Source organism: Rhincodon typus, chromosome 40 (genome assembly GCF_021869965.1).
Source record: "Rhincodon typus isolate 14 chromosome 40, sRhiTyp1.1, whole genome shotgun sequence".
Taxonomy (NCBI): Eukaryota; Metazoa; Chordata; class Chondrichthyes; order Orectolobiformes; family Rhincodontidae; genus Rhincodon; species Rhincodon typus.
In genome coordinates, this window is record NC_063371.1 from 6,662,588 (window position 1) to 6,680,693 (window position 18,106).

At 41.9% G+C, this 18,106-nt stretch overlaps 2 protein-coding genes across 4 annotated transcripts in view; one reads left to right on the forward strand and one right to left on the reverse strand.

Moving 5' to 3' along the window:
• Positions 1-18,106, reverse strand: part of polm (polymerase (DNA directed), mu) — a 225,292-nt gene that overhangs the window by 44,415 nt on the left and 162,771 nt on the right. The window lies entirely within an intron of this gene.
• The window catches only part of gnsb (glucosamine (N-acetyl)-6-sulfatase (Sanfilippo disease IIID), b), a 39,645-nt gene that overhangs the window by 11,822 nt on the left and 9,717 nt on the right, over positions 1-18,106 (forward strand). For both annotated transcript variants that reach the window (XM_048618613.1, XM_048618614.1), the window contains exons 2-7: positions 1,609-1,668; positions 2,606-2,809; positions 7,940-8,005; positions 10,597-10,695; positions 12,984-13,151; positions 13,729-13,811. In XM_048618613.1, the coding sequence (XP_048474570.1) occupies positions 1,609-1,668; positions 2,606-2,809; positions 7,940-8,005; positions 10,597-10,695; positions 12,984-13,151; positions 13,729-13,811 (680 nt within the window). The remainder of the gene's footprint in view (positions 1-1,608; positions 1,669-2,605; positions 2,810-7,939; positions 8,006-10,596; positions 10,696-12,983; positions 13,152-13,728; positions 13,812-18,106) is intronic.

Below are 18,106 nucleotides of genomic sequence, written 5' to 3' on the forward strand. Positions count from 1 at the left end.
TCCTCTGATGCTGCTTGGCCTGCTGTGTTCATCCAGCTCTACACCTTGTTATCTCATTTCTTGGAATCCCATGTCTACCTGCTTGGTGCACACCCCCTGCGTGGGTTTACTGTTGTCAAGTTGCAACTTCTGCTTGAGAAATTATTTAGATTTCTTGGTTGATCGCCAGCTTAGACAAGGAGAAGAGCATCCAACTCCATTTATCCTGTTACTGACAAATCCTATGTTGTGCACCCACTGGGGTAGCTGGTGGCCTGGTCCAGTGTGAATCCTGATTATTCATATCAATAGAATCTGGAAGTATCCTTCAGGCTGTCCTCAGCAAGCTCTGTTGGCAATGTTCCCAGACATGTCTGCTTGTGTTTGATGACATCTGTCTTTATCTGCTGGAATGTCAGACGAATAGCCATCTGAACATTCCACAGCTTTGTCACAGGAAACGGATATTAACCACGAGTGTTTTATTTCCCAAATTGAATTGTGTGAAGAGAAATTTTTTTTTTGTTTTACCTTGTGCTTGTTGTGTTGATTTTTGGCTATTTTGAGATGTAAACACTTGTTTGTTTTTTCACTTGTGCAAACTGCATAAATTACTTTATTATCATTAACATTTGTTGTTCAAGTTAACAGTGTTCACTTAAGAAACATGATTCAATCTTGTTACATAGAGAAACATGTGATTGGCATGTCAGACCTAACCCCCACCCTGTCCCCGATCCCTGTATTTACCATGGCTAATCCACCTAGGCTGCACATCCCCAGACAGTACGTACAATTTAGTTTGGCCAATCCGCCTAACCTGCACATTTTTGGACTGTGGGAGGAAATCAGGGCACCCAGCGGAAACCCACACAGACACAGGGTGAATGTGCAAACTCCACATACACAGTCACCTGTGGCTGGAATCAAACTTGGCTGACTGGTGCTGTGAGGCAGCCGTGCTAACCACTATGCCATTTGCCACCCACGTTATAACGTTAAACAGGACTCCTCTCTAGCACTAGAATGTGCTTTCAATTCCAGACCTATTAACTAAATTCAAATTTCTCATATTCAAACCCATGTTCCCAAATCATTATAGTCCAGTGACAACGCTTGTATGCTGCTGCCTGAACAGTGCTCAAAGCTGTGAAGTTATGCTGAAAGAGCTGTGCGACAGCATACATGGAACTTTTTGTTGGGAGCCTTGTGTAGGCAGCATTCATTAAAGCTGCAACATGAACAATCCAAAGACTTGGGACTTTAGGTCAGTCAGTGAACTTTCTGGAACTATTCTGAAGTTTTAACAATTGGATAAATGACAAGTCGTAACTTATTAAGGGACTCACAAACTCATTAATTGAAACTCTCTCTTTGCACAGTGTTTTTGGCATAAACAGGACCCAACTCATCTTGCCACAAACAGGGCCCGATCAGTGTTGTTCAGTTAATAGTTGCGTAGATATGTTGTTAAATGCAAGTACCTACTATCTTCAGTGCAAATGAATTATCTCTTTGAGGAATTCTCCAATGAATTTAGATCAGAAGTTTCAAGTTTACAATTTGACATGAAGAATATCTTATATCATGCACAGCATTGCTTACAGTGTAATATCCTGATGTTTTCAGACTCCCATGAAGAAGACTCAGGCCTTAATTGGAGATGCAGGGGTTACGTTCACTAATGCAGTAAGTAAGCTCATTGTTGCGTCGCACCTCATTACTGGTCTTTTATATGAATTAGTTTCTTACCTTTATTTTCTTCACTAAGTCCAGGAACTCCCAATATAAAATTTGCTCAACATGCACCCAACGTTTGCTCAACTTTGCCACTGCGAGGTTTGTGCACAGTTTCTGTACTCTTTGTGGAACTAGTGTTGATCCCCAAATTGATGGTTATCGAAAAGTGGGAAAATGCTGGGTCTCAAAGTTACAGATTGGTTGAATACAATTTTGGTGCTTCTGATAACCCACAGCATCTCATGGATAGCCAGCTTTTGACTGCTGGATGTAAGTGTTCAAAAGCTACCTTTTTTTCAGTCTAGTTGTATTGTCACACACTACGATTGACAGTATGAATGTGAAAATGAGACCTGATCTCCATAAGAACCGTGTGTTTGAGTCACTGTCCTGGACAGATGCATCTGAGAGAAGTAGATTGGTGAGGATGAGGTTGAGTAGGTTTTTCACTCCTGTTGGTTCGCTCACCACTTTCTGTGTCCTTCAGGTCTCCGTCAGTAGTGTTGCTTTTGAGACACTCCTGGTGATGCAGATTGAAGTTTGTCACCCAGAGTATGTTCTGTGCCTTTGCTACCCACTGTGCGGCATCCAGCTGTGTAAGGGTGGTTGTTGGGATTCCTCAGACATTTCCTCGCTCATGTTTGACCTGACGCCCTTTCTTGTGCCTAAGTCAATGCAACATGATATGTGGTTTCATTCATTTCTTTCGGCTTCAGAGCAGTTGGTACAAACGAGTGGCTTGCTCGGCCTGCTGATGGGAAAGGTTTTCTTGTTCCTCAAACGGTCAAAGGAGGCAAACTGTATGGGGGGTGGGGGGAAGAGGTGGGTATGAACGCCTTTGGTTCTCACTCCCTCTGATGCTGTTGCTTGTTTGCTTTCCCTCCAGTTTGTGGTTACCCCATTGTGCTGTCCAAGTCGCAGTGCCATCTTGACAGGAAAGTATCCACACAATCACCTGGTGCGCAACAACTCACTCAGTGGAAACTGCAGCAGTGTGCAATGGCAAAAAGTTATGGAGCCACAGGTCTTCTCTGTCTATTTAAAGAAGCATGGATACAAGACCTTCTTTGCAGGAAAGTATCTCAATCAGGTAATGCGATTAAAACTAATTCATCTGCCCCAAGTTTTAGTGCCTATTTCGTTATCCTCGGATTCCACAAATTTCTCTGCCTTAAATGCTATCCACGATGGAGTATTCCCTGGCCTCTGGGACAGAAGTTTACGAAAGTTCACGACTGTTTGGGTGAAGAAAATTCTCCTTTTCCCAGTCTTAAATGATTGTCCCTCTTAAAGAGTCACAGTCAGACAGCACGGAAACAGACCCTTCCGTGTGACCAGTCCACGCCGACTGTAATCCCAAACTAAACTAGTCCCACATGCCCATATCCCTCCAAACATTTTTGACTCGTGTACTTAGTTAAATGTCTTTTAAACATTACAACTGTACCTTTTTCCACCACTTCATTGCACACACGAATCACTGAAAAAAAAATTGCCCCTCATGTCTTTTTCAAATCCGTCTCCTTTGACTGTAAGTGTATGCTCCCTAGTCTTAAAATTCCCCACCCTAGGGAAAAGGCACTTGCCACTCACCTCATCTATACCCCTCATGATTTTATAAGCCTCTATAAGGTCACCCTTCAACCTCCAGTGAAAAAAGTCCCAACCTATCCAGCGTCTCTGTATAATTCAAACCTTCCATTCCTGGCAACATCCTGGTAAATCTCTTCTGACCCCTCACCAGTTTAATAACATGTTTGCTATAACAGAGAGACCAGAACTGGACACAGTACTCCAGAAAAGGCCTCGTCAATGTCCCAAACAACCTCAACCTAAAGTCCCAACTGCTATACTCAAAGTCCTGAGCACAAAGGCAAGCATGCTAAACATCTTCAGAACCACCCTATCTATGTGTGATGCAAACTCCAAAGAATTGTGCACCTGAACTCCTAGGTCTCTTTGTTTTGCAACACTGCCCAAGGCCCGAATTTTAATTGTATAAGTCTAGTCTTTGTTTGTTTGACCAAAATGCAATACCTCGCATTTATCCAAATAAAACTTCAATTGCCACTCTTCAGCTCATTGACCCAATTGATCAAGATCTCTTTGTAATCTTAGATACTTTCTTCACTGTCTACTATACCACTGATCTTGGTGTCATCCGCAAACTTACTAGCCATATATACTATATTCTCATTTAAATCATTTATAAAACTGACAAACAAAAGCACTGATCGCTGTGGAACACCGCTGGTCACAGGCCTCCAGTCCAAAAACAACTCTCTACCGTCACTCTCTGTCTCCTGCCATTATGCCAATTTTGTATCCAATCGACAAGCTCACCCTGAATCTCGTGTGATCTAACTTGACTAATTAGTTTACCATGTGGAACCTTGTCAAAGGCTTTACTAAAGTCCAAGTAAATAATGTCTACTGCTCTGCCATCATCAATGGTTACTTCCTTAAAAAACTCACTCAAGTTTTGTCAGACACAATTTCCCTCACACAAAACCATGCTGACTATCCCTAATCATTCCAGGCCTCTCTAAATGCACATAAATCCTATCTTTCAGAGTCACCTCCAACAACATAGCCACCACTGAAGTCAGACTCACAGGTCTATAGTTCCCAGGCTTCTCCTTACATCCCTTCTTAAACAAAGGCACAACATGAGCCACTTTCCAGGCATTTGGCACCTCACCCATATTTAGAGATGATACAAATATTTGTGTAAGTGGCCCCGCAATTTCATCAGAAAAAAAATCCAATTATCATGAGACTCCGCTCCCATGTTCTAGATTTCTGAGCCAGGGGAAACAATCTCGTCAAGTTCCTCAACATGTTGTATGTTTTCATGAGATCATTGCTCATTCTTATAAATAGCAGAGAGTATGGGCTAACAGTCATTCTCTTCTCATTGATGATCGCACTTCCTGATGTTGTAAACCAAGATCCTTTCTCACAACTGGCCTCATGTCAACCTGAACTATCAGGGCTACCTGTCCTTCTTTGCGATTCTGACTGTCTTTTTGAAATGTTCTGTACTCTGGACTATTTATTTCCCAGTCTTGGTCACATCATAATTAGGTTTGTGTAATGGTGACGGGATCTAAATGATTTCTTTGCACCTCTGGCACCAGCTCAACAAACTGTGAATACTTTGCAGATTGAGAGAATGGTATCATTTATTTTACTTTTTTTACTCTAATTATGTTGATCTGCAGTGACGTAAGAAAAAAATATATTTTTAGATTTTGAAGCCATCACGGGGTTTGGGGAGAAAGCAGAATACGGCATTGAAACTGAGGATCCGCCAAGATCCTACTGAATGGGGAGCGGCCTTGAAGGGCTGAATGGCCTATTCTTGCTCCTAATTTCTATGACTCAAAACTTGAAAGGAAAAATTCAAATGGATTATACAGTATCTAGCAAACAGTTTTGAAATTACACTTGTCTGAACAATTGGTAAAAAGTACATGGATGAGCACTTGAAAGGTCATGATATTCAAAGCTATGAGACAATTGCTAGAAAGTGGGATTAATGTAGACAGTATGGCACAGACTCGATGATCCAAGACTACCTATGGAGTAACTTTAGGAAATTAGTGCAATGTCTTGCAAGGTATCCAGTTCAGTCCTTCAGCCAATTTGTCTTAAAAGACATTTACATCAAAGAGATTTTACCGATTCGATTTTCAACATGTTGAGTGCATTCAGTGATAAGAGGCCTGTAAACTAAGGTCCTTGCTTATAAACCCTTGCTTAAAAACACTGGGCAGATCAATTGGTGCAAATATTTGTCATGAACTGGATGGGAAACCAAACATTCCAAGATGTTAGTTCCATTGTCACAGCAATTCACAATGTGTGCACAAGTGGGTGAGGTGAGTTCCTGCATGTTATATCTCCCTGGGGAAGAGTTATTTAAACATCCCAACACAACTCTCTGCACTTTTGTTCTAAGTTTGTCTATTTACATGTTTGACCAAGATGGCTTAATCTTTTTATTAACACTCTGGATATGTCATCACTTCAGTAAAGGTGGTCTGCCTGACCAATATGACTTTTGATGTTCAAGACAGAAAACACTCAATGAGTGATGCCACATTTTTAATTTTGTTCAGAAATGATTCATTTCCAAGACTGACCTTGTATGATAGAGTAATGATTTCTCAATTGTATTGTTCTTTTAAAAAGTAATTTGAGTTTTAAACTCAAGACTTTTAAATTTAAACTTTAAAAACCTCTAAACTCTCCATTTTCCCTTTCCACAAGAAGGTGGGAGTGAAAAGACCATTTCACTGACTAAGTGCTTGTTCCTCTGTCCAGGACTCTGAAGATTACTCCCTCTGTTTTAAAAACTAAATCTTGAATAATTGGCTCTCTAGATAATTTGACATGGAGAAATGTTTCCATTCTGGCCATACTGAAAACATAAACGACTGTCAGTTGAGTTTTTTAAATTCCTTCATGGGATATGGGCATCACTAGTTAGTCAGCATTTATTGCCCATTCCTAATTGCCCAGAGGGCTGATACAAGTCACCCAGATTGCTGTGAGTCGTCACATTTCAGCCAGATCAGGTAAGGATGGCAGATTTCCTTCCCCAAAGGACATGAATGATCTCGATGAGTATTTGTGATAATTGATAGTGGCTAACAGTAACTGGAAGGATAGCTTTCAATTTCAGTATTTGTTAAAATTAAATTCATACTTCACCAGCTGTCATAGTGAAATTCATACTTCACCAGCTGCCATAGTGAAATTCTAACCCACGTCCCCAGAACATTAGTCTGCAATTCCAGATGACTAGTTCAGTGACATTTCCAATAAGCCTGCACCTCCCCAAAACGCTACTGGGCAGGGGGTCATTGATTTGATGCCACCATCAGCAAGGTATGTTCACAACTGCATCCAAGCTTTTGACTGATGCACACATTGATACCATTGGCTGAGGAAAAGCGTTGTGGAATGGTTGAGGGCGGGGTTGTTTTAGCAGTGGTCTAATTTCTTTATTGTCTGGCACTCCCCACCTCAACTGCAAAACATCATACAGCTATACAATCAAGTCATTGATTGCTGCATTCACCCCTTCAGCTAAAAGTGCTGTCAGATTGAACATTACTATAGAAGGGGGAAAAATTCTTCTACTGCAGAAATGAACCTGACATTTCCAGTGAATAAGAAAGTATTCATTTGAAGATATAGAAGAATGATTTGGATGTGAACGTAGGAGGTATGGTTAGTCAATTTGCAGATGACTCCATAATTGGAGGTGTAGTGGACAGTTAAGAAGGTTTCCTCAGAGTAGAGTGGGGCCTTGATCAGATGGACCAGTGGACCGAGGAGTGGCAGATGGAGTGTAAATGTAAGGTGCTGCATTTTGGAAAGGCAAATCAGAACAGGACTTGTACACTTAATAGTAAGGTCCTGGGGAGTGTTGCTGAACAAAGAGACCATGGAGTGCAGGTTCATAGTTCCTTGAAAGTGGAATCACAGATAGATAGACAGTGAAGAAGTATGCTTGCCGTTAATGGTCAGTGCATTGAGTATAGGAGTTGGGAGGTCATGTTGCAGCTGTAAAGGACCATGGTTAGGCCACTTGAGAAATGCGTGCAGTATTCCAAGTCTCCCTGCTATAGGAAGGATGTTGTGAAACTCGAAAGAGTTCAGAAAAGATTTACAAGGATATTGCCAGGGTTGGAGGGTTTGAGCTATGGGGAGAAGCTGAATACACTGGGGCTATTTTCCCTGGAGCCTCGGAGGCTGAGGGCTGACCTTATAGAGGTTTTTAAAATTACGAGGGACACAGATAGGGTGAATAGAGGAGGTGTTTTAGCTTGCGTAGGGGAGTACAAAACTAGAGGGCATAGGTTTAAGGTGAGAGGGGAAAGACTTAAAAGGGACCTCAGGGGCAACTTTTTCATGCAGAGGGTGGTGTGTGTAAGGAATGAGCTGCCAGAGGAAGTGGTGGAGGCTGGTACAAAACAATATTTAAAAGACACCTGGATTGGGTATATGAACAGTAAGGGTTTAGAGGGATATGGGCCAAATGCTGGCAAATGGGACAAATTTATTTTGGATACCTGAGTGGCATGGACGAGTTGGACCAAAGAGTCTGTTTCTGTGCTGTATATCACGATGACTCTATGACTCTAAGTCATCATTGATCAAAAAATGCAGCCTGACATTTGTAACATTTGTTCTTATTTTTTGATAGTATGGTCATGCTACAGTTGGTGGAACAGCCCATGTCCCCTTAGGCTGGGATCAGTGGCATGGATTGGTAAGTAAAAAGTCATCTTCATTGAGCAGAATTTTTGAAGGTATATTCTTTTCAGAAACAAACAAAACTGCTTTTAAAATATTAGGTCGCAAAATGACAACTTTGACTTTGATCCCTGAAGGATCTGCACAATAAATACCTTGAGGAAATTTTCCTTCTTTTTTTGGAAACTTTGAAACACAAACACTTGTTTTGTGAGAGAGATAGTAGGAACTGCCGATGCTGGAGTATCTGAGATAACAAGGTGTAGAGCTGGATGAACACAGCAGGCCAAGCAGCATCAGAGGAGCAGGAAAGCTAACGTTTTGGGTCAAGACCCTTCTTCAGAAAAAAATCACTTGTTTTGTGACACAGCTTTTGGTCATCTCTCTAAACTTCAACCCTAACATCTGCTGGATTTTAATTACCCCCACACTCTTACTTCAGCCTGAGCCACTTATTGTGAAAAATCTTGGGACATTATGCTCGAGGCACACATTAATGCAAATTCTTCATTCCTGCTTCAATGTTAGTTTGCTTTTGAAGTGCAAAATGTTTCTCATCAATGTGTCGAGATGTTCAATAATAGAAGTAATTAAAGTTTATAACAACTTATTGGCACACTGTCAAGCTTGGAGATGTTAAACAATGCAGAACATCAGCAAAGTGAATGTATAAAAGCAGGCACTTGCATGTATGTGGTATTCTCAACATTGCATCATTTGTGTTGTGACAAACTGTAAAATGAAGACAGGATTTTCTCTCTTGTGAAGAAACTGCAGGCTACTGTAGCAACATTTTTTCTTTTGTGGTGTGGGTGTGTTCTGTATGGTTGCCTTTCCCTTGCACTTTGTGAATGCTTGCACTCACCATGGCTATAGCTCACGTTGCTGTGGGGATGGAATTCTGCTGCATGCAACTTTTGGTAGTGTTTGCAACAGTTTTAGAAGATGATCTCAGAATTGCCTTTATGCTTTCAGAATCGCTAGACTGCAGCACTAAGGGCAAGGTGCAGCCAAGACCACAGCTATACAAAATAGAAACCAAAAGAACTGCGGATGTTGTGAATCAGGAACAAAAACAAAGTTGCTGGAAAAGCTCAGCAGGTCTGGCAGCATCTGTGGAGGAGAAAACAGAGTTAACGTTTCGGGCCCTGTGACCCTTCCTCAGAAGGGTCTGAGGAAGGGTCACCGGACCCGAAACGTTAAGTCTGTTTTCTCCTCCACAGATGCTGCCAGACCATAGCTATACAACTGGTCTCAATGGTTGCTGTGGATGACTTTGCAGATGCTTTCATTTCATCAAACTGATGACTCTATTTCCAGTCCTGCTGGAATACAATGTCACAACTATTCCAACCATTTGCCTTGTTCTTATGAGCATCATCTTGTGACTAGTTGTGTTCAAAACACCTAACACCCCTTGTCCTTGTACTCAGCTGGTGAGAAAACCTTGATAATAAGAAGTATCCCAAGAGGTTTGTCAACTCTAGAAAAACTACAGAGTTAGCTTTTAATATCCCCTTCAAAAATTCATGGCTTCAGAAATATAACAAGGTTCTAAAGGACCATTTTAACCCAGTGATACAATCCAACATCATAGCTTAATATGGATCTGAGTCCAAAGATTCAGAGACCTCAAGAGCTCATGTTGGCATTTCAGTCATTAGTATTATTCCTGGTACCAAGTCTGAAGGGCTGTGGCAGCAAATATTGCTCAAAAATGCAAAGGCTCTTCCTCATGATGTACAATAAATCTTTTTTCCGACAATGTTCTGCCAAGTTTTGTGAGTCTCTCTGTTCCTGGGGACCATTTAAAGTGATATTTGAGGAGAAAAATGACACAACATTTACATAGATATCAAGGTGTAGAGCTGGATGAACACAGCAGGCCAAGCAGCATCAGGGGAGCAGGAAAGCTGACGTTTCGGGCCTAGACCCTTCTTCAGAAATGGGGGAGGGGAAGGGGGTTCTGAAATAAATAGGAAGAGAGGGGGAGGTGAATAGAAGATAGATAGAGGAGAAGATAGGTGGAGAGGAAACAGACAGGTCAAAGGGGTGGGGATGGAGCCAGTAAAGGTGAGTGTAGGTGGGGAGTTAGGGAGGGTATAGGTCAGTCCAGGGAGGACGGACAGGTCAAGGGGGTGGGATGAGGTTAGTAGGTCGGAGATGGGGGTGGGGCTTGAGGTGGGAGGAGGGGATAGGTGGGAGGAAGAACAGGTTAGGGAGGCGGGGACTAGCTGGGCTGGTTTTGGGATGCATAGGGGGAGGGGAGATTTTGAAGCTTGTGAAGTCCACATTGATACCATTGGGCTGCAGGGTTCCCAAGCGGAATACGAGTTGCTGTTCCTGCAACCTTCGGGTGGCATCGTTGTGGCACTGCAGGAGGCCCAGGATGGACATGTCGTCTGAGGAATGGGAGGGGGAGTTGAAATGGTTCGCCACTGGGAGGTGCAGTTGTTTAGTGCGAACCGAGCGTCAGTGTTCTGCAAAGCGGTCCCCAAGCCTCCGCTTGGTTTCCCATTTATATGTAGGGTATCCTTCTGCAGAGGAACATTTTGACCTGAAAAGTTTTTGTCAACCAGTTGACTGAATGTAACTTTTCTTGTGCAGGTTGGAAACTCAAAATATTATAACTACACGCTCTCGGTGAACGGTACAGCTGAAAAACACGGAGACAGCTACCAAAACGACTATCTGACTGATCTTATTGTAAGACCCCATGTTCAAATATACTGAGTGTTGATGCTGAGGATGTATTAACGCTGTTGGAGAATTCTATTCCTCTACTCTAATATAGAAGGAGCTGTGCAATAATATTTCTGTTGCCGAACCTAAGATTGCAGCTGAGTAGTTGGATTGCCCAAGGCGATACTTCTCATTGAATGTTTGTCTAAACACTGATAAAAATCATTCAATAGAAGCCTCTTATAAACTGAATCCTTGTGATTCGAGCTTTAAGGATAGGATAGTTCAGTTTCTTGTGGTTTGAATTGTAAAATGATAGAGTCAGGGCTGTTTCAAATGGGGGCAATGACAAAATTTTGTTTTCAGTTGTCAGGCAAAAAATGCTGTTGATTTTTGACTTGCACACTCGGTCACCTGGATGAAAGTTTTCTTGGTTCTGAAGCTGCTGAAATGGATTTGAACCATCTACCTTTGCTATAGGAGGGAGTCAGTCTCAGCCTGTATGAAACTGTTTGCAGGCTTGGCAGTTTTGCTGACTGCCAATGGCAAATCTAATTGTTTGAGCACTTAGTGGTGGGTACGGACCTTCATTCAACTCCTTGTTGTACAGTGAGCTCTCTTAGAGAATGAGAATGTTTCAGGTTGACTTCCTGCTTTGTATTTGTGTTTGAGAGAGGGGTAAGAATTCATTGTTGATCTGCTTCGAGAATGGAAAAGCTGCATGTTGACAATGCTTACTGCTGAAATGTTTTTCCTTTTTGGATGGCAAAAATAAAAAGTAAAAAGTTGCCATAGTCTTCACAGATCACATGTGGCTTCTCATTAGAGACAGGGAAAGACAACTACTGGTGATTTAACCCGAGGGTGACCATGCCTCAGGCAAAGGGTGAGATTGTGGAACCTTTACAGTAACTTCAGCTGATGGTGGGAATTGAACTTGCACTGTTCGCATCACTATGCATCAGAAACCAGCTATAAGAAAATGCTGTTTGTCACTGTACAATTCATGGACACTCTGATTTATAAGCAGGGTTCAACAGCAAAGTACTGCAGAGATTAGAAATGCTGATGCATTTGGGAGGAACAAATGTAGACGTTAGGGTTATGAGAATGAGTTATCATCATTAAACTGTTTGTCTTTCAGTTGTTCCGCATAGACCAGCTGAGTGTTTGTCTGGTTCCCAATTGTTGTTGTTTCTTCACCAAACAGTGAGAATAAAGAGACACAAAGAGTAGGAATAAATGGGTCTACAGAGATCATTTCGAGAATCCCAGCTATTCACAATATGGATTCAGATGAGGGAACTAAAAGTGATACGTCAAAATGTGCAGATGACATAAAACTGGGTGCAAAGGTGAGTTGTGCGGAGGATGCAGAGATGTTGCCATGTGATTTGGATAGGCCGAGTGAGTGGGAAAATTCATGGTAGATGTAGCATCACATAAATACATATAAGGTTGTCCGCTGAGGTGGTAAAAATAGGAGGACAGATTATTATTTGAATGGCTGTAAACTGAGAGAGGGAAGTGCTCAATGAGACCTGGGTGTCCTTGTCCACCAGTCACTGTAAGTAAGCGTGCAGGTACAGCAGGTAGTAAAGAAGGCAAACTGTATGTTGGCCTTCATAGCAAGTAGATTTGAGTACAGCAACAAGTATGTCGTGCTGCATTAATATAGGGTACTGATGAGGCCACACCTGGAATATTGCGTGCTGTTTTGGTCTCCTTACCTGAGAAAGGATGTTCTTGCTATCGGCAGAGTACAGTGAAGGTTTGCCAAATTGATTCGTGGATGGTAGGACTGATGCAAGAGGGAAAATTGAATCATTTAGGATTGTATTCCCTGGAGTTAAGAAGAATGAGTGGGTGATCCCATAGAAACTGATAAAATTTGAGCAGGACGTGAACAGGTTAAATGAGGGAAGATGTTCCCAATGGTGGAGTCGTCCACAACCAGGGGTCATAGTTTAAGGATAAGCGATAAAGCTTTTAGGTCTAAGATGAGGAGAAATTTCTTTAGCCAGAGAGTGGTGAGCCTGAAGAATTGACAACCACAAAGTGGTTGAGACCAATACTTTGTGTTTTCAAAAAGGAGCTAGATATATTTCTTGTGGTTAAAGGGATCAAGGAACTTGATTATTGAGTTTGATGATCAGCCACGATCATATTGAATGGTGGTGCAGGTCTGACAGATCAAATGGCCTACTTCTGTTGCTATCTTCTACGTTTCTAGTTGATCAATGTTTTGTGGTAAAAGGTTGTCTGCTTGTGGAAATTGACCATCTGACAATCTCGTCTTTTTTTAAATTTAGGCAAACCGTTCCGTGGAATTTCTGCAGTCCAAGAAGCCACATGATCCTTTTTTTATGATGCTATCAACTCCAGCCTGCCATTCTCCGTGGACTATTGCTCCACGATACAGCAAGTCTTATAACTTCACCAAAGCTCCTCGTCATGGAAGTTTCAATGTACATGGGAAGGTTAGTCAAGCCCATGCAGAATGGTGTACATGTCAAATGGGTCAGAATGACAAGATCATTGACAGTAGACAGAGCTAAGGGGAGAATTAAAAGTGTTCAAAATTTTGATGGATTTTGCTATCTTACATTGGGAGAATATAATGTCAGTTGTCAACCTTTCAGCTGTAAATTGGAGGAAACTCCACAAAAGCTGGAAGTAAAGTTCCCTTCAGGTCATGCCTAATGTTTTTCAGATACTCACTTGTCTCTTGTGTTTTCCTTTTTGATTAAAAGAATCTTTGCTGGTTCCAGTAATATCAATAATTTCCACAAGGTGGTGCCAGCAGCCAGTATGCGTGATTTCAAATACTGACGCATCATTTACAAGTTAATTCCGAAGTTTGAGAAACTTCTGCATGTGTTGCGAGTATAGCTCATCCAGAGCATTGCCTGTGTACCTGTAAAATAACTGTTACTTTGACAAAATTGGAAAGGCAGCAAAATAGTGTGCACATTATTGGGATGAAAATTTGAAGCAAGGATCTGGACAAAGTATGATGGCAGCTGTGGCATTTAGAACTGTCCTTGTCTCGAACAGGATAAACACTGGCTGCTCCGACAAGCTAAAACACCTATGAAGAACACCTCTATCGACTTCCTAGACAGCGTATTCAGAAAAAGGTACTTGAATGCATTTGCTTTTCAAAATCTCAGCATGTTGTTGACCGAGTGGTGCAGTGGGTTACACTAAGGCTTAAATCAAGTCTGGGCAGATAGGATGGCTTGAGATTTCTGGGGAAGAGGGGTGAATGGGGTGAGAAGAGTACTTTGCTGTCATCTCAGCAGTGCTCAGGGCCTCGGAAGTGCAATTAAGCTCATTCACTCGTGCTGCTTGAGTGGCAAATTGCCTCATGATTGCAGCTGACATTTTTTTTGTGCATGATCTTGCAGCAGAAGAGAAATAAAAATCCATGTGTCTAATTGCAATATTTTCTCCCCAAAAGATTTATTTATTTGTAACCTGCAGAAAATTTGACAAGACGGATTGTCCAAGTGTAAATTCAAGTTTTTCATAAATGATGAAATGAACATTGTCTTAGGTGACTAATTTACATTGTGGCACAGTCATGACAATCACATAATCTTTGAATTAGGATTCTCAACTTAACCTCCCTTCTTCCTTCTGACTTCTCTCATAAAGTCTTCGGCTACTTAGCAAGTCCTGGAAGTTTGCTTCACGTCCTGAGAACAAGCCATAGTGTGCCATAGTTTGCAGAAATTCTCCATGTTCCTGCTTTCCTCTGAGGTATCACAACTTTTTGGGTGCTTTAAGAACCCACAGCAAACTGAGCCTTCACCGCTCATTAAATACCTTAAATTTGTGAAGACTCCTGTTCCAATGGGTTTCACTGCACTCAGGCTTGTCTCCTCCATCTCAAAATACTTTGATTTCTGATTGCCCTTTTGTCTCTGTGCCACAGCTATTTTCAGGCTCTTCATGGATTCTCTCTGTCTGCTGAACTGAGCTTTGTGTTAACTAACTCAGATGCTCATCGTTCCAAACCCGAGACCTTCTTGAAAATGTATTACCCACTATTAACAAGAGAGGTTCAAACCCAGAATTCACTGATCTCGGCATCAATGATGGTTAGATGAGATATTCCTTTGATATTTATACTCATTAACCCTTCAGCTTCAAAATCAACCCTCCTGAGCCTGATCAAGTTGGGGGGAATGTCCACAGCTATGCTTTCTGCAACTTGACAGGAGTTCAAGGTTCATTGCCATTTTATGGTTTTCACCAAAATAACGATTACCTTTCTCAATCATTGAACCTTTGGACTGTCATTAACCAAGGCTTGATTAGTTAGCACTTACATGAAGGCTATTTCTTCACAAGACTTTTCCATTCATGTTACATTGAACATGTGGAATTCTGCAAACTAAAAAGTGTCTCAAAAATATTCACACAAAACACAAACCAGATGATCAAGACCCAGTGCATAATTCTTTGACATTGCTGCATTAATTTGATATTCTGGCTCAGACAAGAGATCTAACTCTTCACTGATACTGTGTGTGTATGGATAAGGTTTACATCTTAAAATTAAGTATATTACAAGACAAAGAAAATCCCAGCTTATTTATTTTTTCCGAATGTAGAAAGATGGTTTTGGAATTTGAGTTGATTTTCTGTTGCAGCCCACTTTACCCAGATTTGGTAGGAAGAATAGAGGCAATGGACTATTTTCTAAATGGGGAGAAAATTCAGAAACCTGAAGTGCAAAGGGACTTGGGAGTCCTCATCCAGGTTTCTCTTCAGGTAAACTTGCAGGTGGTGTCAATAGTTAGGAAGGCAAATACAATGTTGGCATTTATCTCGAGACAATTAGAAAATAAAAGCAGGGATGTACTTCTGAGGCTTTATAAAGCTCTGGTCAGACCACATGTAGAGTATTGTGAGCAATTTTGGGCCCCAGTCCTCAGGAAGGATATATTGGCCCGCAGGATGTTCACGAGAATAATCCCAGGAATGAAAGGCTTAACATATGGGGAATGTTTGAGGACTCTGGGTCGAGACTTGATGGAGTTTAGAAGGATGAGGTGGGGATCTAATTGAAATTTGAACAATACTGAATCGCCTGCACAGAGGGGAGGTTGGGAAGATGTTTCCATCAGTAGGAGAGACTACGACCCAAGGGCACAGCCTTAGAGTAAAGCGAAGACCCTTTAGAATAGAGACGAGAAGAAACTTCTTCAGCCAGAGAGTGGTGAATCTGTGGAATTCATTGTCACAGAAGGCAGTGGATGCCAGGTCGTTGAGTATATTTAACGCAGAGATAGATAGTTCTTGACTGTCAAGGGGGTCAAAGGTTACGAGGAGACAGCAGACTCAATGGGCTGAATGGCCTAATTTCTGTTCCTTGTCTTATGCGACTTCTTGCAGAGTTGAAGACGTGTCTCTGTTTGCAACTCAATGTGGATCTGCTTTGTGCTGTAACTGATGAGAATGTCTCTTTTAATCTCACTCATGAGAAGCAGTCCCTTTAAAATGGGTTACAATTGTGTGGATTCATTCTATGGTGCGAGGATGGCCTCACACTTACATTTATGTGAGGCTAGTTCAGAAAAAAGTATGTCTCATGGATCCAAAAAAATCATGCAATTACTCACTTTTGCAAACTGGCAACTTGTTCCTGTAAAATTGCTAAAACGAAGTATGATTTGCGACAGGGAGTTGTTCAGATTGAGAGTTTTTTGTTTAACAAAGTAGTAGGGAGTATTTAAAGTTAAAGAAGAAATGGCTTTTTGGAGAGAGAACAGTGAGATGTGTTTTGAAATGTTGTAGAATGGAAATTGGCACAAACAAAGGTGGGTTTGAAAACGTCAATTTGAATTAAATTGAGGTGAACAGAAGAGGAAAAAAATTGTTGTGAAGACATTGCATGCCTCCACCTGAATGGAATTTTCATTTTTAACCTGCAATGGCCCAGTTTCCCGGGCCTCAGATGTTTCAGACAAGTGTACTTGCCTTTGCAGAAGCATGCCAAAGAATGGATCTCAGCCTCAACCTCAAGAAGACTCAAATCCTTCACCAACCTGACCCAGGGCAAGTTCCAGTCCATCCAAGATGAACTTGGGAGAAAGCCTCCAAAACATGGAACATTTCCCATTCCTGGGAAACTACCTCTCATCAAGGGCTGACATCGATGCAGAGATTCAACATCACATCCCATCTGCAAGCACTGCTATCAAATGCCTAAGGATGACAGTTTTTGATGACTGGCCATTGTGCTGATACCAGGTATCAGGTACTCATCTGATTCTTGTCTACGGTTCCAAAACTTGGACTACATAGTCACCACCACAAGGTCTTGAGAAGTATCATCATGTTGTTTGAGATGGTTTCTCTGCATCATTTGGGAGGACAAGCGTACTGACATTTGCGGTCTTGAAGCAGCTAACAGCACTAGCATCGAGGCGATGATCATCAGAAACTAACTCCGCTGAGCTGGCCACATGCTCAGGATGCCTGAGTTCCGACTGCCAAAGCAAATCTTCCTCACCTAGCTCAAGCATGGCATTCGAATGACAGGAAGAAAAGGCAACTTTAATTCAAGGACAATCAATGAATTGTTTTCAAAGCCGCATGTCTTATTGCCATTAGTAAGTCACCAACAATAATTGGATTTTTCTGATAATGACAAGAGACAAACTACAGTGTCCCATCTGAAAATGACAAAAAAATGCTCTTTACTTGGAAGTGGTTTTGGATTTGGGGTTTGGGTTTCTGCAGATTTTGTTCTCATGTTCAAGTGCTGCGAAACGGCTTTAGTGAGGTGGTTGATTTTGGCTGATGCAGATTCCATGGTCCAAAGGGCCATTCTCTATGCTGAAGATTTCTCTGACTCTGATTTGCTAAAATGTTTTAGAGGCTCCCTCTCAAGAAATGCAACATAGATGTCAATGCACAAGAAGAATACATTCAGAAGAAACCAATTTTGAGGAAGGGCCACAATTCTTTGAGAACACCCATTAGCACTAGGATGTATGGAGAAGGAACCTGAGAAAGGAATGCCAATGATCTCAAGGCCAGGAACTAATTCCACTTCCCGGAAATACCTGCCAAACATATGGCCGGAGATCTGGCTCGAGGACTCGGCTTATAAGCCAAGCAAGGACCCACAGAACCATACCCAATGACTCAGAATTTCCTAGGTGGACAATCGTACTAAGTCATAAGTGATTGCTGACAGAGACAACAACTCATTACTATTGGTGGATCAGAAGGCATGGGACTAAATTTCTCTCGGTTTGATGAGCTTACCTAATTATCATCCATGCAGCAAGTGATGTGTAGGTTTTGACTCCTCTTCTGAACTCCGCCACCTCTCCACCAGCCTCACCCACAATCTCTCTCTCTGTCCGCCACCCCCCCCCCCCCCCCCCCCCCCCCCCCCCACCCCCACCCCCCC